General features: G+C 41.2%; 2 protein-coding genes and 1 long non-coding RNA gene across 4 annotated transcripts; all 3 read right to left on the reverse strand.

Annotated features, from left to right (window-relative positions):
* On the reverse strand, window positions 1-3137 carry LOC144539481 (uncharacterized). The gene is made up of 3 exons (XR_013504981.1): window positions 2985-3137; window positions 1100-1192; window positions 1-1008 (listed from the first exon to the last, which is right to left on the reverse strand). It is a non-coding gene; the product is annotated as an uncharacterized LOC144539481 (long non-coding RNA).
* Window positions 3138-8380: 5243 nt separating this feature from the next.
* Window positions 8381-13184, reverse strand: LOC139917394 (keratin, type I cytoskeletal 50 kDa-like). Of its 2 annotated transcripts, XM_071906508.2 has the most exons (7): window positions 12771-13184; window positions 11919-12001; window positions 11459-11615; window positions 10417-10578; window positions 9607-9732; window positions 8781-9001; window positions 8381-8450 (listed from the first exon to the last, which is right to left on the reverse strand). In XM_071906508.2, the coding sequence occupies exons 1-7, from the start codon at window positions 13182-13184 to the stop codon at window positions 8381-8383; spliced, it is 1233 nt and encodes a 410-aa protein (XP_071762609.2). The 2 variants fall into 2 exon arrangements, with proteins under 2 accessions (XP_071762609.2, XP_071762611.2); XM_071906510.2 differs by lacking the exon at window positions 8381-8450 and having other exon boundaries at window positions 8777-9001.
* Window positions 13185-17301: 4117 nt separating this feature from the next.
* LOC139917395 (keratin, type I cytoskeletal 50 kDa-like) lies at window positions 17302-21336 on the reverse strand. The gene is made up of 7 exons (XM_071906511.2): window positions 20908-21336; window positions 20430-20512; window positions 19661-19817; window positions 19342-19503; window positions 18576-18701; window positions 17767-17987; window positions 17302-17374 (listed from the first exon to the last, which is right to left on the reverse strand). The coding sequence occupies exons 1-7, from the start codon at window positions 21334-21336 to the stop codon at window positions 17317-17319; spliced, it is 1236 nt and encodes a 411-aa protein (XP_071762612.2). The 3' UTR covers window positions 17302-17316.
* Between the last annotated feature and the right edge of the window lie 3257 nt (window positions 21337-24593).

The raw sequence follows: 24593 nt of genomic DNA on the forward strand, positions 1-24593 counted from the left end.
CTGATTCTGTGGATTTATTGAGTGTTTGAGATTTTACTCTGAAACAAGGTTTGAAGCACAGCACTGATAGGAAAATCGTCTTGGCGCTCTAACAGTGTTTTACATCATTCAGTCTAAATAAAGCCACACAGCATCACAGATATCATTACAGGGAACATCAGAGAATAAGTATCAGGCTCAAACAGGTTTTGTCAGATACATCATCATGTGTCACATCAACTCATATTTTTCAGTTTCTGAGGAGGATCCTCTTGTGGGAATTCACTACAGAACGTAGAAGCAAGGAATAATACAGTAAAGCAGACAGAAGGTATATTCTTGATCGTTGGTACTAAATCTGTGAAAATACTTATATATGATGATATATAGAGGATATGATATACTATATAAGTATAAATGCAGGAAAAAACATCTGACAGCCCACAGCTTGTGAACATGTTTGAGAGCAACGTTTGGTTTCTCCAGATCACTGTGAAGCTCTGACATTATATTCTATCAGCCCAGACTGTTAGAATCTGAAATCATACATTCTTAAAAAAGCAAAGCAGGATCATGTTGGAAATATATTCAGCATTTCTGACTTTCTCATATCATTTGTTGCTCAATTGCACCTTCATGACAGGTTGGCAAGTATCTGTCATTGTGGCCGTGATGGTAATATCATGACTTCTATAAGTCAGATAGGGGCCTTTTGCTTCGCCTCTGATGAAAGACCTTTGCTCATTCTTATACATCTCATGGAAAAGTTTCTCATTACAGTCTTTGCTCATGTCAAAGATTCCCACTGCATAAGAGTTAGAGTAAAGGTTAAAGTCAAAGGGCACAGAGAACATGACAGCCATCTTCTGAGAGACCTCGTTTGTGCTATTATTGAGGAGATCGTAAGTGATGACGCCAACAGCTCCGGTCAGTCGGAAAGGCGCCTTGGCGAACACCGCGCTCTCTGTTTTGGACGGGCCAACAGCAAGCGGCAAGGGTTTGGTGCAGCTGCCGCTTCTGTAGAACTCCCTAGGCATAGAAACAGCAGGAGAATTTTAAGGAATTGAGGATATTTGGGGACAATTCATGTTAATGTGAGAGAGGAAACGTTTACAGCTACCTGGGGTTACAAAGGACGTAGTTAGAACATCCATTTTCGATCTCAATGGTGCACTGCCGATGTGTTGCCATGATGACTGTGCTGCGTGTCGACCTGTTCAGACAGATGGAGCACAGAGAATCCCTTGATTTGTGTTCATAAAACTTTCACTTATTTTCACAGATAGGCATCAAGAGTTACATTCAGATTTGTCTTATCAGCCTAAACCACAGTGTGGCTGCAGCAGAGCAGAGCGTCCCATCCCCACTAACTGAGACCTTGTAGGTTTGCCCAATTTGCACCAATGAAATTCTGGTGTCGTGTAAATACTCTTCCCTGAACCCATGAAGTGACAAATAGAAACTTAAGAGTGAAATCCAAACTGTCTCCTAAACAGTTCACAGGATTTCTGGGTATTGAAGCCATTTCCTGTCAGTGTAGTGGCAGGAAGTGGCACTTCCTGTTTGTTTGCTGTAAGCTGGCCCGGCTTCCCAGTTGGGTGGAGTTTTCAGTTTTTAAGCGCACTGTGATTGGCCTGAAGATCCAACCGCCCAGCCGGCAAACTTTGGTGTAAAAAGTAACTGAAGCAGTTGTTTAAGCACCCAAAACTGGTACACCCACAGGTCTCACAAAGCGAGCTTCGTGGGTTAGAGAGCTAACTTTGGGTTTAGGAGTGAAATCCAAACTGTCTCCTAAACAGCAGCGGAGAAAGCTGGACTCGCCAACATTAGATCTTTTCCTCTCTCGTCCCTTTGGTATAAAACATTACAGACCGTCCGGGTGGGGAAACGGGTTTAATGACTCACTTCACAGGATTTCTGAGTATTGAAGTTCAAAGTTTTCAAGAAGTTACCTCTTGCTAGTGATGCGTGGGTCAGCACTGGAGCAACCCGAACCCGCCTGCAGCTTTTATTAACCCGCCCGAAGCCCCGCTGTTCACTAATGGATGGCCAACCTGTTATTTCAGGCTAGGGTACCGGATTGGTTATTTGCTTATTTGCTTTTCTTTAGGCCTATATTGTTGAAACACAGAATAGACTATAGGCCAGTTGTGTGTGTTTTATAGAATAACCAGATAAGATACTAATTTGATAGACTATGGAATAAAGAGACAAACCCTACAATGAAAATGTGAAATTAGAAATGTTGATTGAAATCACTGGAACTGTTTAACTTTGTTGCTCTAAACAGCGGCTGGAGGCCCAGCGTTGCACTGTGCGCTCCGAAGTTCATCAACAAGATTTTTTCCCCAACAGTGCAGCGGAGCCCAAAAACTTTGAGTCAACCCACGCATCACCAGCTCTTGCTGCCAGTTGGTGCCACCGACATGCAGATTTACCTCATGCTGCTTTAAAATGAAAACTGTTTCAGTGACAGGATCCACAGTTTATGTTAAGAACAACTTAAAACATATTCTCGGGGAAAACCTTTTTTGAGCAATACTTTGAAGTAACAGGTCCATAAATAAAATGTATCGACTTGACTCAGTTTACAGATTTCCCCAAAGACTGGTTCAGTTACACTACAAGAGAAACAGTTCACTTCTGTCTACTGTCCTCCAGCAACCTCAAATATATACATATATACATTTATGTTTTAGGTTTAGTTCATTTTCACAGGCATATGAATGATAAAACATTATTTTCTGCCTTTTTAACTTACTTTACACAATCTCCGAAATGCTAGAGTGAGCCAGAGGTGAGTAAAGGTCCAGCACACTGAAACAGTTTGAATGTAAACAACAATAAGCATTGGGCTAATCTAAAAATCATTTGTGAAATAGTTGCAGACAGGACAGTGAGGATGCCACAGCCTGCTCAGGTTCCTGAGAAACACTGTGCTGCAAAGAGACGTTCAGGGTGAGAAGTTGTCTCCTCAGTATTTGAACTTATCTGCCTTTTCTTACCTGGAATGGACACTTCTGGAGGACGACTGCAAACTCCAACTGTCAGACTTGAAATTATTTAGTTGATGCAGGACATTGAGTCATTTCCTGCATTCAAAAGAAAACATTTGGGGCCTGAACCTCGTCCTGAAAGCCCCTCCCTCCGGATAATCAGATAATGAGATGCTGGTACAGCTTACAACCTAAAAACATGGTTTCTGTTTCTGTTTCCTCTACACACACACACACACACACACAGTCTTACTTAAGTCACTTTTGGGGTATTTACACAGACTTACATTAATTGCCTGGAGACTTACCCTAACCCTAACCATAACCACTACTTGCCTAAATCTAACCCTAACCCTAACCCTAACCTTAACCCTAACCTTAACCACTGACCCAAAAATCAGCTTTTTACCAATTGGGGACACGGCTTTTGTCCCCAATTCCACAAACCGTCCCTAATCAACTGGTCTTAAGTCTGGTGTGTGTCCCTGAAAGTGACACACACACACACACACATTAGTAGTGGGTGTATAGTATTTCCATTCTACAGTACTCAGTTCTACTTTATATGTTGTTCCACTGCACTGCCTGAATGCACAGTGGTACAATGCTTTTTTGCATAAACTCTATGAACCAGTAAATAACCATACATTTACAGTAATACACCCCATAATTCATGTAAAATCCCCTTAAAATTAGTTATTATTAATGGAGGAGAACGCATCAAAACCACCTTAAATGCCCCTTAATTATGCCCTCCTTACTTTCTAATATAATGAAAAATTCAAGGGAGACAGGAACTTTCCATTAATAAATCATTAATAACCTGTAAACCTGCACAAAAGGCATAAGAAATCCCTTAATTTCTAGTGTCTCCACAAATCAACCCATGAATAAATCCCTTAAAAACTCATGATACTTACCTTACTTTCTTAAACCTGTGTAATTTTTAATGGATAATTAATGGATGTTATGGAGAAATTAAGGACATTTCAGGGGTAAAATGAAGGGGTTTGGTTTTGTAGTGATATGATTCCCTGTGTCCCAAAAGGGTGGATAAGATAAGATAAGATAAGATAAGATAAGATAAGATAAGATAAGATAGATTCCCTGGAGGAAATTCAGGTGCCACAGCAGGGTTAGCGCTGGACAGATGATGATTAATGAGTTTTATTTATGTTCACCTCAGACATTCAAGGTGCAGAATTTCTTAGACTATATTTCACTGTCTGGCTCCAGTGAGAGTGACAGCAGCAGGTGTTTCTACCACACACAGCGACAGGAAGCATGATCTGTGGTCAAGGTGCTGTGGTTTTACTGTAGAAAAAACCTGCCCAAGTTTGCAAAGTTTGGTGCAGCTGCATGCTGCATGGAACGGATCAAAGACTTTGCTCTTATGCTACAATTTTCTCATTCTTTCTTGGAGTACTTATTGCTTGCTTGCTTCTCTAATTTAGACTTTTGATACATTTAAATATGTACATCTTGAATTATTATTAATATCTTGGCATTATTAATTCATGATTGTGATTTCTGGTATTTAGACAAAAGGTCAATGACTTTTAGGTTCCTCTGTTTTTGATGTGATACAGATTCTTGTTATCATCTTCTCAACACACAAACAATTGATTATTCTTCTTGTGACTAGCTACTGATTGATAAAGATTTCAGTTGATTATCACTGTAGTGATTGTTCAACATGATGATTTTTGACAATTTATTGACTTTTTCATTTTTCATTTTTTGACTTTTTCATCAATGTTTATGATGAATTTTAGACTTTTATTAAAAATTGTTAAATCCCCCAAGTTGGTTGTTTTGCCTGGATCAATTTCCCATCAATTTGAATGAATGGAATTGAAGCTGCAAACTTGTAATATATTTACTCAAATAGATGTTTTTCCTTGAATATATTGAGCATAAATCCCAACATGCAAGATCTCATCTCTTATTTTTCTATAGTCTTCTATCTAACAAGAATCTGCACCAATCCATCTATCCTGTGTACATTTATTATTTTGATTCATGCGGTCAGAAACCATGAATAGCTGGTTTATGAGTTTAATGAAAGCTTTTTCACAGACGGTGTGTGATTGTTCCTCTGTGGGTCTTTTGCGTCCTCTGCTGCTGAACATTACATGGTGCATATTATAAAGACTGATGCAGGGATGAGCTGCAGTTCTCTCTTATGGCAGAAGAGGGCAGTCTTCACTCACAGTGAGGAAAACTGGTCCCATCTCAGGCTTCTAGCTGCTTTCTCAATCCTCAACTTCTTTGGAGGTAAAGAGATTTGTATCTTCTTCTTTCATCTTTAATCTTGTTAGGGACTCAAGCTCATATGGCTGAAACCCTATTGTTTTTGTGATGGTCCCTATTGTATTTATTAGAATTCTTCTTCTTTCTTTTTCTCCGCTAAAAGTGTCTGCAGCTCAGAAACTGTAAGTCCTACAGTAACCATATTTGTAAGGTGGGCTCCTACGGCCCCCCACTACTCAACAAAAACTGTATCAATCGGCCGCATGGTGGCGCTGTAACAAGCAACTTTACATTTTGGTGCTTTGGTGCTTACCTTGTGTTTTTCACTATGTCCTACATAATTTTGTTCATCACTGATTGTGTTTAGTTAGATCTAGCTAGACACATTCTCTGTAAAGTCCTCTGAGACATGCTTGTGATAAAGGGCTATATAAATAAACTTGACTTGACTTTACATTTTATCACAGAGAGAAAATTCTTGTGTCCCTAGATTCTTTGGAAGGTGCTGAGTCCAACTCATACATCACTTTCAATGTCTGCCATATTGGATTTTCCACCATTTTTGATTACAAATCACTTTTTTCACGACTCCTCCTGGGCCGTTCATCTGACTCACATGAAACTTGATGTGGACCATCTTAAGACTGACTTGGAACACACAAAATTGCCCACAACGTATTGACTTTTCATCTAATCAAACCGGAATTTAAAACACATGTTGAGGAGTGTTGCTTGAGCACGCCCACGACAGCGTTATGCGTTCTGTCCCTAGTGGGCGCAACAAATGCAAAAGGTTTATATCTTATAATTGGCCACATAGATTTTTATGAAATTGTGTGTATATGCTCTAGGATCATGTCCAAGTCAACTTATGAAATTTGGTTGTGACTGATAAAAGTGGGCATGGCTAATTACATAATAACCAAATATCCATATATATTAAAATCAAAGCTTAAAAATTTCAAAAATCAGCTGTATGTCCTAGAAATCTGATTAATGGAGGAAACGAATACGGTTATAACATTCTTATACACAGTCCAAATAAATGCAGGTCAGGTGGATTGTCGACTCTAAATTGGCGTGAGTGTATATGATGTAGTATGGTATGTGTGTAGCAAAACTAGGACTCCACAACATAAAGTTTGTAAGTGTTTATAACCTGTTCCAAGCACAAAAATGGCCGTTCACCCCTCAGGTTGTAAAAGTGTCAAGATTGACACCAACCAAACCTGAGAAGCAGGTTCTTCCACCAGTCAGACACAAGCTCCGCTCACATATTCCTAAAGACAATTAACAACCGCTTATCTGCAAGCCACATCAGACTGTAACAGACCCAGAACCCCTCAGGCGGACACACACACACACACACACACACACACACACACACACACGCACTCATACAAATTAAATAGAGGAGTTGAAGTTGGACATTCATCAAATTAGAGACTAAAGTATACTTTCCTTTACCCTCTCCTTGACTCTCACTCCTGTTGTTAGTTCTCTTTCTACCTTGTATCTATTAATATCTTCAATGAATTTCCAAAACAGTGTGAATTATAAAGTGCTTAATCGTAAATACTGAAGTTCTTTAATCAATATTATCCTGTGTATGCTACAATCTCACTTACTTTTATCTGAGAAAATGCTAAACTGGCTTTCACAATTCCTTCCAAGCGCCACAAGAGGTTAAAGCCACTCGCTCCCATGGGACCACACTGCCACCTAGTGTCCGTTTATATCTGCACCTTTTTAATATACATCAGTAAAGTTTATACTTTATTTCATTGTTTTTCCCTGTATTACTGACCAAGTTACTGTGTGTTGTTTAATTGTGATTCAAGTATTAGGAGTATGATGATGATGAAATTGCTGGAAATTTGATACACATGCTCTGGGACCATGTACTAATCAAAATCTATAGTCATCCTTGGTAAAAGTGGGCGTGGTCTATGGCATAATAACCATGTAATAGCTTGTAGAGCAAAGTACATTTGAAAAATCAGTATCAAAATTTGCAGCTTTGTCTGGAAAGACATTTCAAACGTGTACCAAATTTCATTCAATTCGGACTGTCGTTTGTTCACTGAGCCGTTGAACCTTGTGTGTAAAAGGTTCAACAGCTCAAATAGGCCAGTAAGGGGCTCCACAAATGCCAGAAAAGTCAGAGGGCCTGGCATCAATTTTTGCAGATTCCTGTGAGATGGTAAGTGATACAGATATGACATTTTCCCCTATACTATGAAGTTGTATGCAAATGCTGCACAACAAATATTACCCCAATTGGCCTCATGGGGTGCTATAATTAATGGTCAAAAAGTCAAAATTTGAAAGGCCATAACTCCAATTTACACAAAACTTCTATCTTTATACTACAAATTTGAATCACTGACAAATCAGTCAGTATAGGCCTGAACCCCTTTGTTGGCTGCTTGCGGCTGTATTATTCAGTCTTGAGATTGTATTGGTCTTTAAAGAAATGAAACATTTCCCCTTAAAGGGTAACTTCAGTATTTTTCAACGTGGACCCTATTTTCCCATCTTTTTGTGTCTAAGTGACTAAAGGGGACAACAGTTTTTGAAATTGGTCCAGTATTGAGCGAGATCGCTTCAGCCGGCAGCTGCAAAACGAGCTGCAATGTAATCCGACGGGGCAAATCGCACCATCGATGTACGTCCTCTAAAAGTTCTTGTTGCCACTGACAGGCTCAGATTGTTATTATAAGTGTCTGACAACATTATGGAAAGGACCCTACAAAGAAATGAAACGTTTTTCTTTACCTTTCGCTTGATCCGGTCTGTTCAGCCAAGAGAATTATTATTATTATTATTATTATTGTTATTATTATCATGCACCATCCAGCTGCATAAATTACCAGGCACTTTCTGCCCCTTTGGGTACAAATAATATAAACAGCCAACACAGGCCGTCTCTCACACATTTACTGCTCAAATGTTCCCTACTTTATTCAGTAGAAACTTTCCCATCCATTTGAGTATCAGTCAAATAAAAACAGATGGAAGACAGCATCACTGTAGGACTTCATTTTTATTGAAGAATGTCAGTTAGGCCACCAAACAGGATTTGGGTGAAAGTTTTTGTTCAGTCGCAGCTGATCACTTTCAACTTCACTGATCAACTTCCTGCACGATGGTCACCACCCTGGTGGTCTTGGTGGTGAGGGTGCTGCAGAGACACAGGAAGACACAGAACAGTTAAGTTCACTGCTTTTTCACTTTACCTAGAATGAGTAGACATCCTTAAAGTGACGATTTTCATTACAAAATTAGATGGCAACCATTTGAAAAAAAAGTTATTAGCGAAACTAAAACATTTGCTTAGAAAACAACACTTTTGCGGTTGAAAGGATGTATTTTTTTACGTTATGAAATATTAAGTTGCATACATGTTTCATTTCATAGCTCACACCATGAAACGTCCTGGGTCGGACTCTGGCCCAGGACCTTTTCACATGTCATCCTTCTCCCTCACCCATCTTTCCTGTCTCTCTTCCTACTGTCAACCATCCAATGAACCAGAATGAAGTGCTCTACCTGTTGATCTCTCCGTCCAGCAGCCTCCTGTACTCAGCGATCTCCAGCTCCAGCCGGGTCTTGAGGTCCAGCAGCTCGGCGTACAGCGCCCTCTGGCGCTCCAGGTCGGCCCTCAGCTGGGCCAGCTGATCCTCCAGGCTGACCACCTGTCTCTGGTAGCCCGCCAGCATGCTGGAGTACCGGCTCTGGGTGTCGGCCAGAGTTCCCTCCAGAGACGCTTTCTGTTCGGGAGATGGGAGGAAGACTCGATCAGTCAAACTGTATTCTTGGAAAGTGAGAAATAACTTTGCTCCAGAGATGCTTTCTGTGTGGATAGCTTTGTTTGCTTCAGTGATGTGGTGGTAAATATAAAGCAGGGTGAACTATGACCTCTAGTAGGTGATCATCATAATGCAAACACCTACCAAAATAAACAAAAACTCAATCATATTTTCAGGAAAACATGAATTTCTACTTTTTCCCTCTTAAAAGACCCTATCCTCATTTATCTTACAATAGTTTGAGACGACTTATGTCAGATTTATGTCAGCCTAAAAATGTGAGTAAATTTGACTCTGCAAATAAAGAGGAGGGTAAGCTGGGTTTAGATGAGTTTACCGTCCACTACGATCCTTGATAAAATACTATTGCTCAAAGGAGTAATTAAACTGTCCATAGTTGTGAAAATTCTCATTTTGAGGTCAGCACACAAACCGTAAACACATCAGCACCTTATAAAATACATCCGGGCATGCAGATTGTACAAAAGCAAAGTTTATCATTTTCTACGTTAAACTGATATTTCATTCAATTTCAGAACCATTTTCCCTCTTTTTCGGCATCTTACCATGCTGAGTTGGGCCTGCAGCTCGATCTCCAGGCTCTGCAGGGTTCGTCTGACCTCGGTGATCTGAGACTTGGACGACTGGAGGGTCTCGGTGCTCACAGACACTTCCTTGGTCAGCTCGGCGGTCTGTGGATTAAAGCACATCAGAAGTCATTATCGTATTATACAAATCAGCAAAGTCTCTGGCACGTCCCAAAATTCAGCTACTTTCACTGTTTTGCCATCCAACTCGATTTTTAGAACAGAAAGATGCATGGTTAGCTGGTTTGGTAGAGAAATGTACTTGCCACAACTTTAATAGATTTTTAGGTCAAATGTGAGGAAAAGAAAAGCTGTGGTCTACCAACTTCCTTATTGTTACATTTGAAATAATAAAAATAAAAATGACCCATTTTTAATAGTAGGTTATTAAAACAATTGATCTTTCTTTGACTCGGTCTAGCACTAGGGGGCAGCAGTGGCCTAAAGGCTAAAGAAGCAGGCTTGACTGGAAAAATCTGGATGGGAAAAGTGAAGAAGTGTCAAGTTTTTTGGACCACCAGTGGTTATCAGGTCCATGAATCAATGGGGGAGAGAAACTTAAAAAAAAAAAAAAAAATTAATTTAAAAAAAGCATAAAACACAGAGACAGCGAGACCTCTGTCCACTAAAACTAGCACTATTACGACTACTACGTAAGTTAGTACTTTACACCTGGTTACTTACTGCTATTACAAAAAGGTTTAGACATGAAAAACAAGTTTCCCTCAGTAACGAACATGAAGTCGCCAGTGAGCAAGGCAGCAGTAGAGGGCAGTAACAGTAACGTACCTTAGCCTGGAACCAGGTCTCCAGCTCCCTGCGGTTCTTGGCGGCGACGGTCTCGTAGTGTTCTCTGATTCCAGCCATGACAGCAGACAGATCCTCCTGAGGAGCAGCGTCCACCTCCACATTCACCTGACCTCCCATCTGGGCGCGCAAGGCCAGCAGGTCCTGGAGGAACACACACACACACACACACACAAGGATGTAACAACAACTCTTCCATCACGGCTGACTGTGCTCGCTAAGCTTAGAACTGAACCAGTGTCATGTGATCAGAAGCATTACGTTTCGTCTCTTTAATGAGGCCAAACTGTAGGAATTGAAATTTTCCTCACCTATATTGATCAAAGATGGTTAATGAAGACATTGTTAAAATTAGATTTCGTTTGAGTGATTAAATTCAAAGTTATTGCATTTTCAGAAATCCATCCTTTTTTCCCCAGGCAATTTCAGACTACTCCAGGAAATGCGTCACAATTGGACTTGGTCCTGATTGGCTACCTCATCCGTCCAATCAGGCCAGTTTGCAGCATTTGAACTGGAAAGCCTCCACTCAGCAGGTTTACCTCATTTGAATTAGAGGTGCTGCTGCTGTCGGCCAATCAGAGTCCAGTATTATCAGGACTTAGTCCTCACATTCATTCATTTTAATTAATTAAATTAAACTTTTGACTAAACTACATGTATCTACCATGTATCTTATCCTGAGCCATAGTAGATATGAAAACAAAACTGAATAATATTTCAGGGCGGCCTGATGGTTACAGAGGCTGTTCTGTAACTGAATTATATTAATTTGTGTTCCTGTTTCCATAACATACATTTATTATGCAGATTAGTAAATTTTTCAGGTCATTTTTTTCATTTTCAATTTTTGAAGATGACTGTAATCTAAATTGTGTGTAATTTCCAAGATAACTGTAATATTTTGTATATTTCTTTTTGCATTTCTCTTTCTTCTGTCGTTTTTCAGTGTTATCATTTATGCAGATGAACCTCAATCTATATTGGTTCTCTAAGCCCCTGTTTGCAGGTGATTTGATCTCACTTCCTCGTGGTTCCTCTTCAGCATGATGAGCTCGTCCCTCAGCCCCTCGATCTGCGTCTCCAGGTCAGATCTGGTGAGCGTCAGCTCATCCAGAACTCTCTTCAGACCGGCGATGTCTCCCTCCACCGACTGACGCATGGCCAGCTCGTTCTCATACCTGCAGAGGCAGAAGGGTGACTTCCACTTAGAGGACAGACCATGGAAACTCAAACCCAAATGTCAAAATTAAAGAAAGCAACACAGAAGAGCCAGGACGCTCCAAACTCTGTAAATTTATTTAACAGTGTATGAGCAGATGAAATATTTTTGGAAATGCTGAACTAGAGCAAATTATCTTGAGTAGAAACAGCATTTGTGTTCAGTTAAGATGAACATGATGATGTAGGAATAGAAAGCTTCTCTAGGCAGAATGCTCCTTCCTGTCAGTTCAATGAAACGAGAAACACAGATTCACACTTACTTGACTCTGAAGTCATCAGTGGCCAGCTTAGCATTGTCAATAGCCAGGTAGGTGGCTGCGTTTATACGAGCAGCATCGTAGATCTGAGGGGGGATGAAGCAGAAATAATGTGTGAACCACAGGCAAAGAGTTTCACTACATGTCAAATTAGGAAATACCAAAATAAAACATGATCTTGAACAGTTAGGGTACAATGGTTTAACAGACAATCTAATTTGTTTCTTGTGTAATGTGAAATATCATTGGCACTGTTGTTTTACTGTGGAACATTTCAGGAGAAACCAGCACAAGATTCATTATCCTAAATCATCACTGTGTTCATTGTCATAAAGGTGGCTCTGCTTTGGGGAAGGTCTCAGGCTCGGGTGTGGCTCTGGAAAAGAGGCGCTACAGGCTTCTAACAACCTGTTGACTGAGCCTTTCAGCCAACATTCCTGTTTTTATGCAAATACACTGCAAAGTCTGAGATGAGATGCTCAGCCTGACATGTAGACCACGTCTGCATTGTTTCCAGGTTACATAAGACACACATAGCAAATACTGACATAACCATAAGGGCACTGGGCCTCTGATGTAACCTGTCCACTGAGAATAATTTAAATGCAGGGGGTTCAGTGTCTTGCTTAAGGACACTTCAGCAGGACAGATGCTTGCTAACACAGAGGCTTGAACCCCTCGCCTTTTTCACTGGACAGACAAATAGTTCTTTGACTACGCCCATTAAGATTTAACTCAACCAGCGAGATTTTTTCTGCCTCCAGAGCATCTGCCTCTGAGAAATGTTAGTATAATCTAATCTTTTGACCAAACACTATTCAGCATGATCCTAAAACTGATTATTTCTGCTCCCACCTGGTCCTGAAGTTGTCTGATTCTGACGCTGAAGGCAGTGTGGTCGTGGCCTTCAGGTGCCGTTCTCTTCTCCAGGAACTGCCTGATCTTCAGCTCCAGCTCGGCGTTGGCCTTCTCCAGGCTGCGGACCTTGTCCAGGTAGTTGGCCAGACGGTCATTCAGGTTCTGCATGGCGACCTTCTTGTTGTCGGCGATGTCGATGGCGTCGGCCAGGTTGAAGCCACCTGCACCGCCACCGGCGGCGGCGGCGGAGGAGAAGACGCCAGAGGCCTGGGAGACCCGGACGCCAGATCCTCCTGCTCCGCCGTAAACACTGCCGGCTCTCATGGCACTGATGCGGCGAGAGGAGCCGACGGAGGGCGCCATCATGATGGAGCTCCTCATGGAGCTGCTGCGGCTGGAGAAAGAGGCCATCGCTGGAGGTCAGGCGGGCTGGTCGGCTGGTCTTGCTGCTCTGGGTGGAGAGGAGAGAGCTGAGTGAAGACTTGCTGGGACAGGAGCTCCTTTTATACCACTAAATGAGGAAGGGGGAGGCGGGATGTTGGCCAGCTTAGAATACCAAACATCCTCGAGGGTTAGCCACACAGCCCAGGGCAGAGGGTAAATAGGTTTCTGCTAAACAGGAGAGGTCCAGCAGGTCCAATGGGTTTGGAAATGTAAGACACACTCAGTTATTATCAGCACTTTCTCCATTCTTGGTCGGTCAGATTCTGCTCAGTGGTTTGCCCCGTCCCCCTGGGCGATGCGGTTCTCTGTAGCTTCTTTACCTGACGGACTGGTCCTGTCAGCAGGAATGTCTGTCCACACTCACAGCCTGAGGCCTGAACATCCAGACACCCTCCTACATGACACTGATCTGTTCACAAGCGGCTCCAACATGTTTTAAAGAGTGAATGCTGAAGCTCAGAACGGCCTAAACCTTGATTAAAATGAGAGGCGCCAAAATTTCACACAAAAAAACTGGGGAAAAAAGCTTTTAAATTGTAAGCGACATTAGGACTTTTGCTTACCAAATGCTAACATTGTTGTGGATGGGATCATTTATATTTTTCATTAATAGCACATTATGCTATTAATGTTTTGCAAAGTTTAACTTGACAATCTTTGCTTACAAACTACTTTTTCAAGTGTTTTGAGAATGGAATCATCTGCTTTTGAAATAGTGTAATTGATGAATTTTAGGTAACAATTTTTTTCCTAAAAAGGATAATTTTGGAATTAAACTCCTCATAGTTGGTATTATATACTGTGCTGCTCAGTGTACACAAGGTAATGCATACTGTATACACAGACCTATTCACAGTAGTGTAAACACAAGGGCAGCGCTGCAACAGAGAGACAAAACATGAAGTTAGAGGCAGTTTTCTACCCTTTTAAACTCAATAACACTTATACAGACATACAGGTGACCTTCTCTGTCCAAGCAAGTCTCAAACCAACCTCCGCCCAGTCCAAAACGTCAGATCACCCCCCCCCCAAGATAGGAATGGCATAAAGTTTTGTTGGCAGTTCAATTAAAGATAATAACAAGACCATTTAAGAAATAACAAGGCATTTTTTATGTATCCAGGTACAAGTCATACACCTGGATTTCATTCTTACATGTAATGCTGCAAAACAATCATTTTAAACTCCCAATAAAGTACTGATTTACTGCAATGAATTATGAGATAATCGTTTTTTGGTGAGAAAGCAGATGGTTCTTTTATACCAAGCATACTTATACTTTAATACTCAGGTTCCTACTCCCCAAGAACCATTATGGACTGCAGGGAGGGAAGGCTGCTGTGTCTACATATGGGAATTATATTACAGAGTACATTGTATTAAACATAATAGTGAATTCATTTGCGTGTTAAAACAATCTCCCTGAATTGGCATTGATAGTATGGGGTGCAGTAATTGGCAAAATATCTCCATCTGCCTCTATGCACTCTATGCACTGCCTCTTGGTTTATTGTGATTGACGTAATTCTAGGTTTGTTTGTAACATTTGCTAGTGAAATAAATGACTGTTCTGGTATAGTCCATGATTTTAATGTTTCTTGACAGATTATTTTGTATTTGTCAGTTGGAAAATGAATAGAGATTTCCTCAGGAATGAACATGACCAGCAGGCCAGATGTAACTTTCCCTCCCTATGACCACAGGAAAGCTGCAGTATAAGTACTAGTATAATATATAAATACTATTGAATTGTTTTTGGACCCACTGATAACCGTGGCCATACTCTGGACCTGGTTTTTACTCTGGGCTTGCCTCTCTATTCCATTACTATGGGAAGGAATTTATTTCTGATCATTAATGCATTCTTTGTGACACAGTCTTCCATGTAGAAATCTCACCAAAAAAGCATACTTGTACTCTCTCACTCAATGAGCAATCAGCAGCATATTTCTCATTAGTTTTAAGATAAGATTTAACCCAATTGTCACCTGTTGATGGCCAGGTTAAGTATATTGATGAGATATGTTTATTGGCCTTAGATACTATCGCCCCTCTCAAAATAAAAACCCTTTCCTCTGTCAATCCCACTCCCTGGATTAATGAGGACATCCGTAGTTTGAGGCAGGAATGTAGGAGGGCTGAGCGTAGCTGGAAAAAAACTGGTCTACAGGTCCATTATTTGCTATCATTAACTCTAAAATTAAGGATGCAAGAACTGTGTGTTTTGTCAAACTGTATATCAGTTAATAAGCATAATCCCATGTTTCCCTTTTCCACCATTAACCATCTGGTCAGCGGTACACCCCTTGCTATTTCTAGCTCCTCTTCAGCTCTGTGTGAAAAATTCCTATCCTTTGTTAATAAGACTGACCTGGGCTCGATCCTTCATTACCACAGAACTACAGACCAATTTCTAAACAACCATTCTTGTCCAAAATCTTGGATTTGTAGTAAAGCAGCTTTTGGAGCTAGTTGAAGGAAATAATATATTTGATGAATTCCAATCCAATTTTTGCCAGCAGCACAGCACTGAAACGGCTCCTCTTGAATTTTTAAATTATATTATAATGCGTGCAGATGATGGTAAATGCTCGATAATAGTGCTGCTTGATTTAAGTGCAGCGTTCAACACAATTGGCCATGCCATTGTGATTGATAGGCTTAAGCATTGGGTGGGTATCTCTGGCTCAACCCTTGACTGTATCTCATACCTGCCAAACAGAAAATCCACTGTCTCTATTGGAGAGCATGTGTCCTCCAGTGCCCCATTGATTTGTGGAGTGCCCCAGGGATCAATTTTGGGGCCTATTTTATTCTCTTTATATATGCTTCCCCTGGTCCACATGATTTCTTACCATTGTTATGCAGACAACACTCAATTGTACTTATCAGTTAAGTCAAATAACCTCAATCTCATTTCACTGCAGGATTACTTCAAAGACTTATTCATTTATCTCCACTCTCCTTGACTATTGTTATGCCTTATTCACATGCCTTAGTCAAACTTCCAATGTCCACTTACAGTCAGAACCCTTGCAGCTGCATTTTGAACTAAGACAGCACGTCGCTCTCATATCGCTCTGTATTGGCCTCTCTGCATTGGTTACCCATTAAATATCAAATTTATTTTAAGAGTCCTTTAATTACTTACAAGGCTCTGCATGGTCTGGCTCCTAGTTATATTGGTGAACTACTGATCTCACTAACACCAGAAAGACCTCTTAGGTCTTCCAATCATGGGCTTCTTGCCGTCCCAAGGACCAAATTAAAATCCAGGGGTGACTGTGCATTTTCTGTTGTGGCCCCTAAACTCTGGAACAGTCTCCCCTTTATTGCCTTTATTGCCTTTATTGATAGATCAGTAGAGATGGGCAGGGAGAGGGGGGATGACATGCAGCAAAAGGCACAGACTGGATTCCAACCCATGCTGCTGTGATTAGGATTTAGCCATAATGGTATGCACTCCACCGGTTGAGCCACCAGGGCACCCCACAACTCATCTTTCATTTACTTACTTCCCACACCTCCTGGAGTCAAAGGCCATATTTATTGATAAAATCTACTACAACTGGAATAAAAGGGTTCCTTGTTCATTGATATGGCAATTGCAACACAATGATACGTGATAACATTTTATGATAAAGTCTCATTTTAAGTTTAATTTCATTTGGTTTTAAACACTTTACAGTAGTAAATTTTGGGAATATAAATACTAGTATGCTAGTGCAACCGTGCCGTTTCTCATTTACTCAGATGTCCAATCTCCATGTTATGAGATAGTATTTATGGATTTTAGTGAGGTTTTCACCATCCAGCTGCACAAATTACCAGGCACTTTCTGCCCCTTTGGGTACAAATAATATAAACAGCTAACACAGGCCGTCTCTCACACATTTACTGCTCAAATGTTCCCTACTTTATTCAGTAGAAACATTCCCATCCATTTGAGTATCAGTCAAATAAAAACAGATGGAAGACAGCATCACTGTAGGACTTCATTTTTATTGAAGAATGTCAGTTAGGCTACCAAAAGGCCACCAAACAGGATTTGGGTGAAAGTTTTTGCTCAGTCGCAGCTGATCACTTTCAACTTCACTGATCACTGCTCAACTTCCTGCACGATGGTCACCACCCTGGTGGTCTTGGTGGTGAGGGTGCTGCAGAGACACAGGAAGACACAGAACAGTTAAGTTCACTGCTTTTTCACTTTACCTAGAATGAGCTGAAATTACAACCTAGGCTGAGTAGACATCCTTAAAGTGACGATTCTCATTTCAAAATGAGATGGCAACCATTTGAAAAAAAAAGTTATTAGCAAAACTAAAACATTTGCTTAGAAAACAACACTTTTGCAGTTGAAATTATGTATTTTTTTACATTATTAAAAATTAAGTTGCATACATGTTTCATTTCATAGCTCACACCATGAAACGTCCTGGGTCGGACTCTGGCCCAGGACCTTTTCACATGTCATCCTTCTCCCTCACCCATCTTTCCTGTCTCTCTTCCTACTGTCAACCATCCAATGAACCAGAATGAAGTGCTCTACCTGTTGATCTCTCCGTCCAGCAGCCTCCTGTACTCAGCGATCTCCAGCTCCAGCCGGGTCTTGAGGTCCAGCAGCTCGGCGTACAGCGCCCTCTGGCGCTCCAGGTCGGCCCTCAGCTGGGCCAGCTGATCCTCCAGGCTGACCACCTGTCTCTGGTAGCCCGCCAGCATGCTGGAGTACCGGCTCTGGGTGTCGGCCAGAGTTCCCTCCAGAGACGCTTTCTGTTCGGGAGATGGGAGGAAGACTCGGTCAGTCAAACTGTATTCTTGGAAAGCAAGAAATTGTTTTGGGTTCATTGCTCCAGAGGTGCTTTCTGCATGGATAGTTTTGCTTGTTTCAGTGATGTGGTGGTAAATATAAAGCAGGGTGAACTATAACCATTAGGTGACCAAACAACCACCAAAATAAATAAAAATTAAATTACATTTTCAGGAAAATATTAATTAATACTGTTTCCCTCTTAAAAAGACCCTATACTCTTGCATCAGTTTGAGACGAGTTACCATGATAAAGAGCTTTGTCAGCCTAAAAATGGGTACATTTTATTCTGCGAATAAAGAGCAGGGTAAGTTGAGTTTACCATCCACTACATTGCTGGATAAAATACTATGGCTCAACCGAGTTATTTAACTGTGCATAGTTCGTAAAGTTATTATCTTGAGGTCAACACACAAACCAAAACCACCTGTAGTATAAAATACCTCCAGGCAAAAATGACAAAAAGTAGTGTCATTAAAGTGTCATTTTCTGCATTAAACTGATATTTCATTCAATTTCAGAACCATTTTCCCTCTTTTTCGGCATCTTACCATGCTGAGTTGGGACTGCAGCTCGATCTCCAGGCTCTGCAGGGTTCGTCTGACCTCAGTGATCTGAGACTTGGACGACTGGAGGGTCTCGGTGCTCACAGCCACTTCCTTGGTCAGCTCAGTGGTCTGTGGATTAAAGCACATCAGAAGTTATTATCATGTTATACAAATAAGCGGGCAACGAAACTGTCTTTTTGTCCATCAGCAAACATGTCTGGCACATCCCAAAATTCAGCTACTTTCACTGTTTTACTATCCAACTGTGCAATGATGCATGGTTACCTGACATGTAGCTGTTTTGGTAGAGAAACGTACTTGCCACAACTTTAAATCGATTTTTAGGGTAAAATCTCTAACTGTGATCTACCAACTTCCTCTATTGTTTCATGTGGAAAAAAACAATCACCCACTTTCTATAATGAGGTAATTTAAACAGTTGATCTTTCTTTGACTCGGCCTAGCACTAGGGGGCAGCAGTGGGCTAAAGGCTAAAGAAGCAGGCTTGACTGGAAAAATCTGGGTTTATTTTTTGAACCACCAGTGGTTATCAGGTCCAACAACAGGGGGAAAGAAGCTTACTGTAAAAAGGCAAAAACAACCAAACAAACAGAAAGACCTGGTTGCCTACTGCTATTATAAAAAGGGATAGACATGAATAACAAAACGTTTCCCTCAGTAACGACCTGCCGTTGAGATGTTGCCGTTGAGCAAGGCAGCAGTAGAGGGCAGTAACAGTGGCTGTTGAAAGCAGGACAGAGTAACGTACCTTAGCCTGGAACCAGGTCTCCAGCTCCCTGCGGTTCTTGGCGGCGACGGTCTCGTAGTGTTCTCTGATTCCAGCCATGACAGCAGACAGATCCTGCTGAGGAGCAGCGTCCACCTCCACATTCACCTGACCTCCCATCTGGGCGCGCATGGCCAGCAGGTCCTGGAAGAACACACACACACATTCACACAAGGATGTATAAGTAACTCCTCCATCATGGTTAACTGTGCTTTCATTTCACTGTGCTTATCATTTATGCAGATGAACCTCATTCTATATTGGTTCTCTAAGCCCCTGTTTGCAGGTGATTTGATCTCACCTCCTCGTGGTTCCTCTTCAGCATGATGAGCTCGTCCCTCAGCCCCTCGATCTGCATCTCCAGGTCGGATCTGGTGAGCGTCAGCTCACCCAGAACCCTCTTCAGACCAGCGATGTCTCCCTCCACCGACTGACGCATGGCCAGCTCGTTCTCATACCTGCAGAAGCAGAAGGGTGACTTCCACTTAGAGGACAGACCATGGAAACTCAAGAAAATCCAAATGTCAAAATGAAAGAAAGCAACACAGAAGAGCCAGGACGCTCCAAACTTTGTAAATATATTTAACAGTGTATGAGTAGATGAAATATTTTTGGAAATGCTAGATTACAGCAAATTATCTCAAGTAGAAACAGCATTTTTGTTTAGTTAAGATGAACAAGATGATGTTTTGGTGCAAAAGAAAGTCCTTTGAGTATTGCCAAATGTCTAAGAAATTATTTAAATGTCGTTAGTTGTGCATAGATTCAAAAAGACTATAAAATCTTCGGCACTCACGTATCTCATCTATGTTTATTCTTTCAACAAAACATGCGGTTTGCAAACAAAACATATGGGTAGAGTATATGGTAGTATATATAGGTAGAGTAGGGTTAGGGGTTTGAGTCCCAATAACAATGTAACCCATCATACTGTGAGGGGCTTTGGATGAACATTGCCCACAAAATGGTAAATGTTATGTTAAAGTATTTTACCCTGGTTGGTTTCTCCTGTAGGCAGAATGCTCCTTCCTGTCAGTTCAATGAAACGAGAAACACAGATTCACACTTACTTGACTCTGAAGTCATCGGTGGCCAGCTTAGCATTGTCAATAGCCAGGTAGGTGGCTGCGTTTATACGAGCAGCATCGTAGATCTGAGGGGGGGATGAAGCAGAAATAATGTGTGAACCACAGGCAAAGAGTTTCACTACATGACAAATTAGGAAATACCAAAATAAAACATGATCTTGAACAGTTAGGGTACAATGGTTTAACAGACGATCTAATTTGTTTCTTGTGTAATGTGAAGTATCATTGAACCCCTTGCCTTTTTCACTGGACAGAAAAACAGTTCTTTGGCTACGCCCATTCAGATCTAACACTGAGAATATTTCTGCCTCCAGAGCATCTGCCTCCGAAATGTTAGCATAATCTGATCCTTTGACCAAACATTATTCAGCATGATCCTAAAATTGATGCTTTTGACTTTCTCTTCAGTTCTGGAAACCAGTATGTGTCTGTTAGGTTGAAGACTAATTTCTGCTCCCACCTGGTCCTGAAGTTGTCTGATTCTGACGCTGAAGGCAGTGTGGTCGTGGCCTTCAGGTGCCGTTCTCTTCTCCAGGAACTGCCTGATCTTCAGCTCCAGCTCGGCGTTGGCCTTCTCCAGGCTGCGGACCTTGTCCAGGTAGGTGGCCAGACGGTCGTTCAGGTTCTGCATGGCGACCTTCTTGTTGTCGGCGATGTCGATGGCGTCAGCCAGGTTGAAGCCACCTGCACCGCCACCGGCGGCAGCGGAGGAGAAGACGCCGGAGGCCTGGGAGACCCGGACGCCAGATCCTCCTGCTCCGCCGTAAACACTGCCGGCTCTCATGGCACCGATGCGGCGAGAGGAGCCGACGGAGGGCGCCATCATGATGGAGCTCTTCATGGGGGAGCCGGTGGACATGTAGCTGCTGCGGCTGGAGAAAGAGGCCATCGCTGGAGGTCAGGCGGGCTGGTCGGCTGGTCTTGCTGCTCTGGGTGGAGAGGAGAGAGCTGAGTGAAGACTTGCTGGGACAGGAGCTCCTTTTATACCAGGGCAGAGGGTAAACAGGTTTCTGCTCAACAGGAGAGGTCCAGCAGGTCCGATGGGTTTGGAAATGTAAGACACACTCAGTAATTATCAGCACTTTCTCCATTCTTGGTTGGTCAGATTCTGCTCAGTGGTTTGCCCCCGTCCCCCTGGGCGATGCGGTTCTCTGTAGCTTCTTTACCTGACGGACTGGTCCTGTCAGCATGTCTGTCCACACTCACAGCCTGAGGCCTGAACATCCAGACACCCTCCTACATGACACTGATCTGTTCACAAGCGGCTCCAACATGTTTTAAAGAGTGAATGCTGAAGCTCAGAACGGCCTAAACCTTGATTAAAATGAGAGGGGCCAAAATTTCACACAGACTCTTACAAAATGATTGCTTGTATTCACCCTGGAAAAAAAAAACATTTAAGTTATAAGCGACTTTATGACCTTTGCTTATCAAATGCTAACATTGTTGTGGATGGGATCATTTGAATTTCACACATTCTTTCCTAAAATATCCTGAGTATATGAAAGGTTTCATTCCAAAATGAGATTTTCACCATTTTAAAAAATTGTCGCAGACTCTTAAGAAAGCAAAGCACAGTATGGGTTGCTTTTAATGTTTTGCCAATTTTAATTTGACGCTATCTTTGCTTGCAAACTATTTTATTAAATGTTTTGAGAATGGAATCATCTGTTTTTGAAATTGTGTAATTGATGAATTTCAGGTCACAAATTTTTCCCAAAAGGACGTACATCATTTTGGAATTAAACCCCATAGGAGGTATGATATACTGTACTGCTCAGTGTACACAAGGTAACGCATACTGCACATACACACATACCTATTCACAGTAGTGTAAACACAAGAGCAGCCCTGCAACAGAGAGACAAACCCTTTAAACTCAATAAAACTTATTGACCAAATAGGTGACCAAATTCTGTGCATGTGTGTGTGTGCGTGTATGTGTGTGTGTGCGTGTGTGTGCGTGCATACATGTGTGTGTGATTTATCTATATAATTGGGTAAAGGCAGTCATCTCTTTACTCTTTTGACTTGTCACACTGGTTCAGGCAAGTCTCAAACCAACCTCAGCCCAGTGCTAAAGGTCAGGTCAACCTTCCCACACACACACACACACACACACACACACACACACACACACTGCATTCCACTCTTCACATGCTCTAATGCATTGCATTTAGTTGCTTCATACAATTCAAAAAATGAAAAAGCTATTACAAATGTAGGGTTAGGGTTAGGGTTAGGGTTTTTCTTAGCTGCAAGATAAGAATGGCATAAAATAAGTTTTGTTGCCATTTCAATTAAAGATAACAAGACCATTAAAGAAATAACAAGGGATGAAAATTCCTCTTGGGATGTTTTATGTAACCAGGTAAAAGTCATACACCTGGATTTCATTCCTAAGTGTAATGCTGCAAAACAATCACTTAAAACTAAAAAACTTTTTTAGTTTTAGATTTTTATAAAAACTAAATCTATCTACTTGCATATTGCATTCTTTGCAATCCAGATATTGTCTTCTTTCATGTTGTGAATATGAATTCATTATATTCTTCAGCCCTGGCTTTATAAAAGCTTGCTGCCCTGACAGACTGGTTCAGGTCGGATCAGGTCACTCAGGTCACTCCATTTAACTGGAATTTTAAGTGCTCTAATCTGACCAGCCTCACCTGTGACTAACCAGGAAACTTGGATGGTGGATAAATCTTAGCTATATGAAAATAACTAAATAGATTGTATTTTGCGACTTTGTAATATTACGAGTGCTGGTTTGCTCTGTGAGGCTCGACTGAACTGTTGTTCCCTCTAAAGGAAGTTCGGGAGTAGAAGGTAATCAGAGATCTAAAACAAAACAGTAACAGTAACGTTGATTGCAATCCAAAGATATAGGATAAAATTAACGTTAAAAAACAAAGAAGTTAATGTATGATAAATCCAATTTCAGCTGTGCCTGACACGTGTTTAAGTGTTTAGGTGGACTGCTTTAGGTCTGCTAATTGAATAAATATGGAAATAAATGTCTATGATCGCAGTTTGATCCCACTCCTTCAAACCAGTATTTTAGGATTAAGCTACAGTCTGAACACTTTCCTGCAGTATGGAATAGGGGGGGGGGGGGGGGCTGCCTCCATCAATGAGTCCACCTTGAAAAATTGCATCAGTATTGGTTTCCGTGGAGAGTTTCACTGTCAGGTGGTCTTTAACCCCACCAGGACTCATTTCTTGTGAAAACATGTTTTTAAAGCCATTATTTAGCTGCTGAACACTTTCAGCCTCGCCCTGCTTCACATTCCTGCATTTCCACACATTCACACCTCGGAGCTACAGTTGAAATAAACTCAAACACTAATTTACACATTGACATAATGCATTGAAATTAATCAAGCAATAGCGTTTATACTATTTATTATCTAAAAAAAAGAAAAGGAAAAAGAGCTAATGTTTAGTTACTAAAATTGAAACAAAAATACTGTGCAGAGCATCCACAGCACATCGCCCATCCACTCAGTTATGTCGGACAGTATCTATGAGACGTGTCGGTGAATAGGTTAAGGTTAAGGTTTACTTTACTTAATTTGTCTTGATGATGGGCTTGCATCCAGCTCCCTCTCATTCACCATGCAAATTCAAAAAGTGAAAAGTGAAAATGTGATTCATGTGGGCTGAACACCAGACAAAGCAAAAGTTGCTTTGTATAGAAAAATAATCAATTACATTTTAATTGATGCTTTTTATTTATTTATTTATTTTAATTGAATTTCCCCACCGTTACAAGCTTGGCTCAGGCTTGTAACAAATGAGAGAGTCCACACACAAACTTCCAAAGTTCAAATTAATAATAAAGTCAAAAATTCTGGGGATTTGGAGAATCAGTAGTGTAATGCATGTGTGGATGAATGGAAAGTGGAGTGTAAGTGTTGTATAACGTGAAAACCAACGAGTCAACCAAGAGATAAAGTGGTAACCATGAAGAGCCTCGCCATCGAGGGAAATAACTTCACGTTTCTTCATAAAGCTCATTTTCCAAAACAAGTTCATCACAAAATGCTTTACAGAGCAACACAAACAGCTCTGAGGAAGCAAAGAAGGGAATGACAGTCATTTAGCTTTCACAGGAGAAAAAAACCCCTCATTTCCAGTTCTAAT

This window comes from Centroberyx gerrardi, chromosome 7, assembly GCF_048128805.1.
Source record: "Centroberyx gerrardi isolate f3 chromosome 7, fCenGer3.hap1.cur.20231027, whole genome shotgun sequence".
In the NCBI taxonomy this organism is placed as follows: domain Eukaryota; kingdom Metazoa; phylum Chordata; class Actinopteri; order Beryciformes; family Berycidae; genus Centroberyx; species Centroberyx gerrardi.

Coding starts and splice junctions, on each gene's coding strand:
- LOC139917395 (XM_071906511.2), bottom strand. CDS start 21,336: ATGGCCTCTTTCTCCAGCCGCAGCAGCTACATGTCCACCGGCTCCCCC. Junction 20,513..20,907: donor TCAGACAACTTCAGGACCAG/GTGGGAGCAGAA, acceptor TCCCCCCCTCAG/ATCTACGATGCTGCTCGTAT. Junction 19,504..19,660: donor TGAAGAGGAACCACGAGGAG/GTGAGATCAAAT, acceptor GTGTTCTTCCAG/GACCTGCTGGCCATGCGCGC.
- LOC139917394 (XM_071906508.2), bottom strand. CDS start 13,184: ATGGCCTCTTTCTCCAGCCGCAGCAGCTCCATGAGGAGCTCCATCATG. Junction 12,002..12,770: donor TCAGACAACTTCAGGACCAG/GTGGGAGCAGAA, acceptor ATCCCCCCTCAG/ATCTACGATGCTGCTCGTAT. Junction 10,579..11,458: donor TGAAGAGGAACCACGAGGAA/GTGAGATCAAAT, acceptor GTGTTCCTCCAG/GACCTGCTGGCCTTGCGCGC.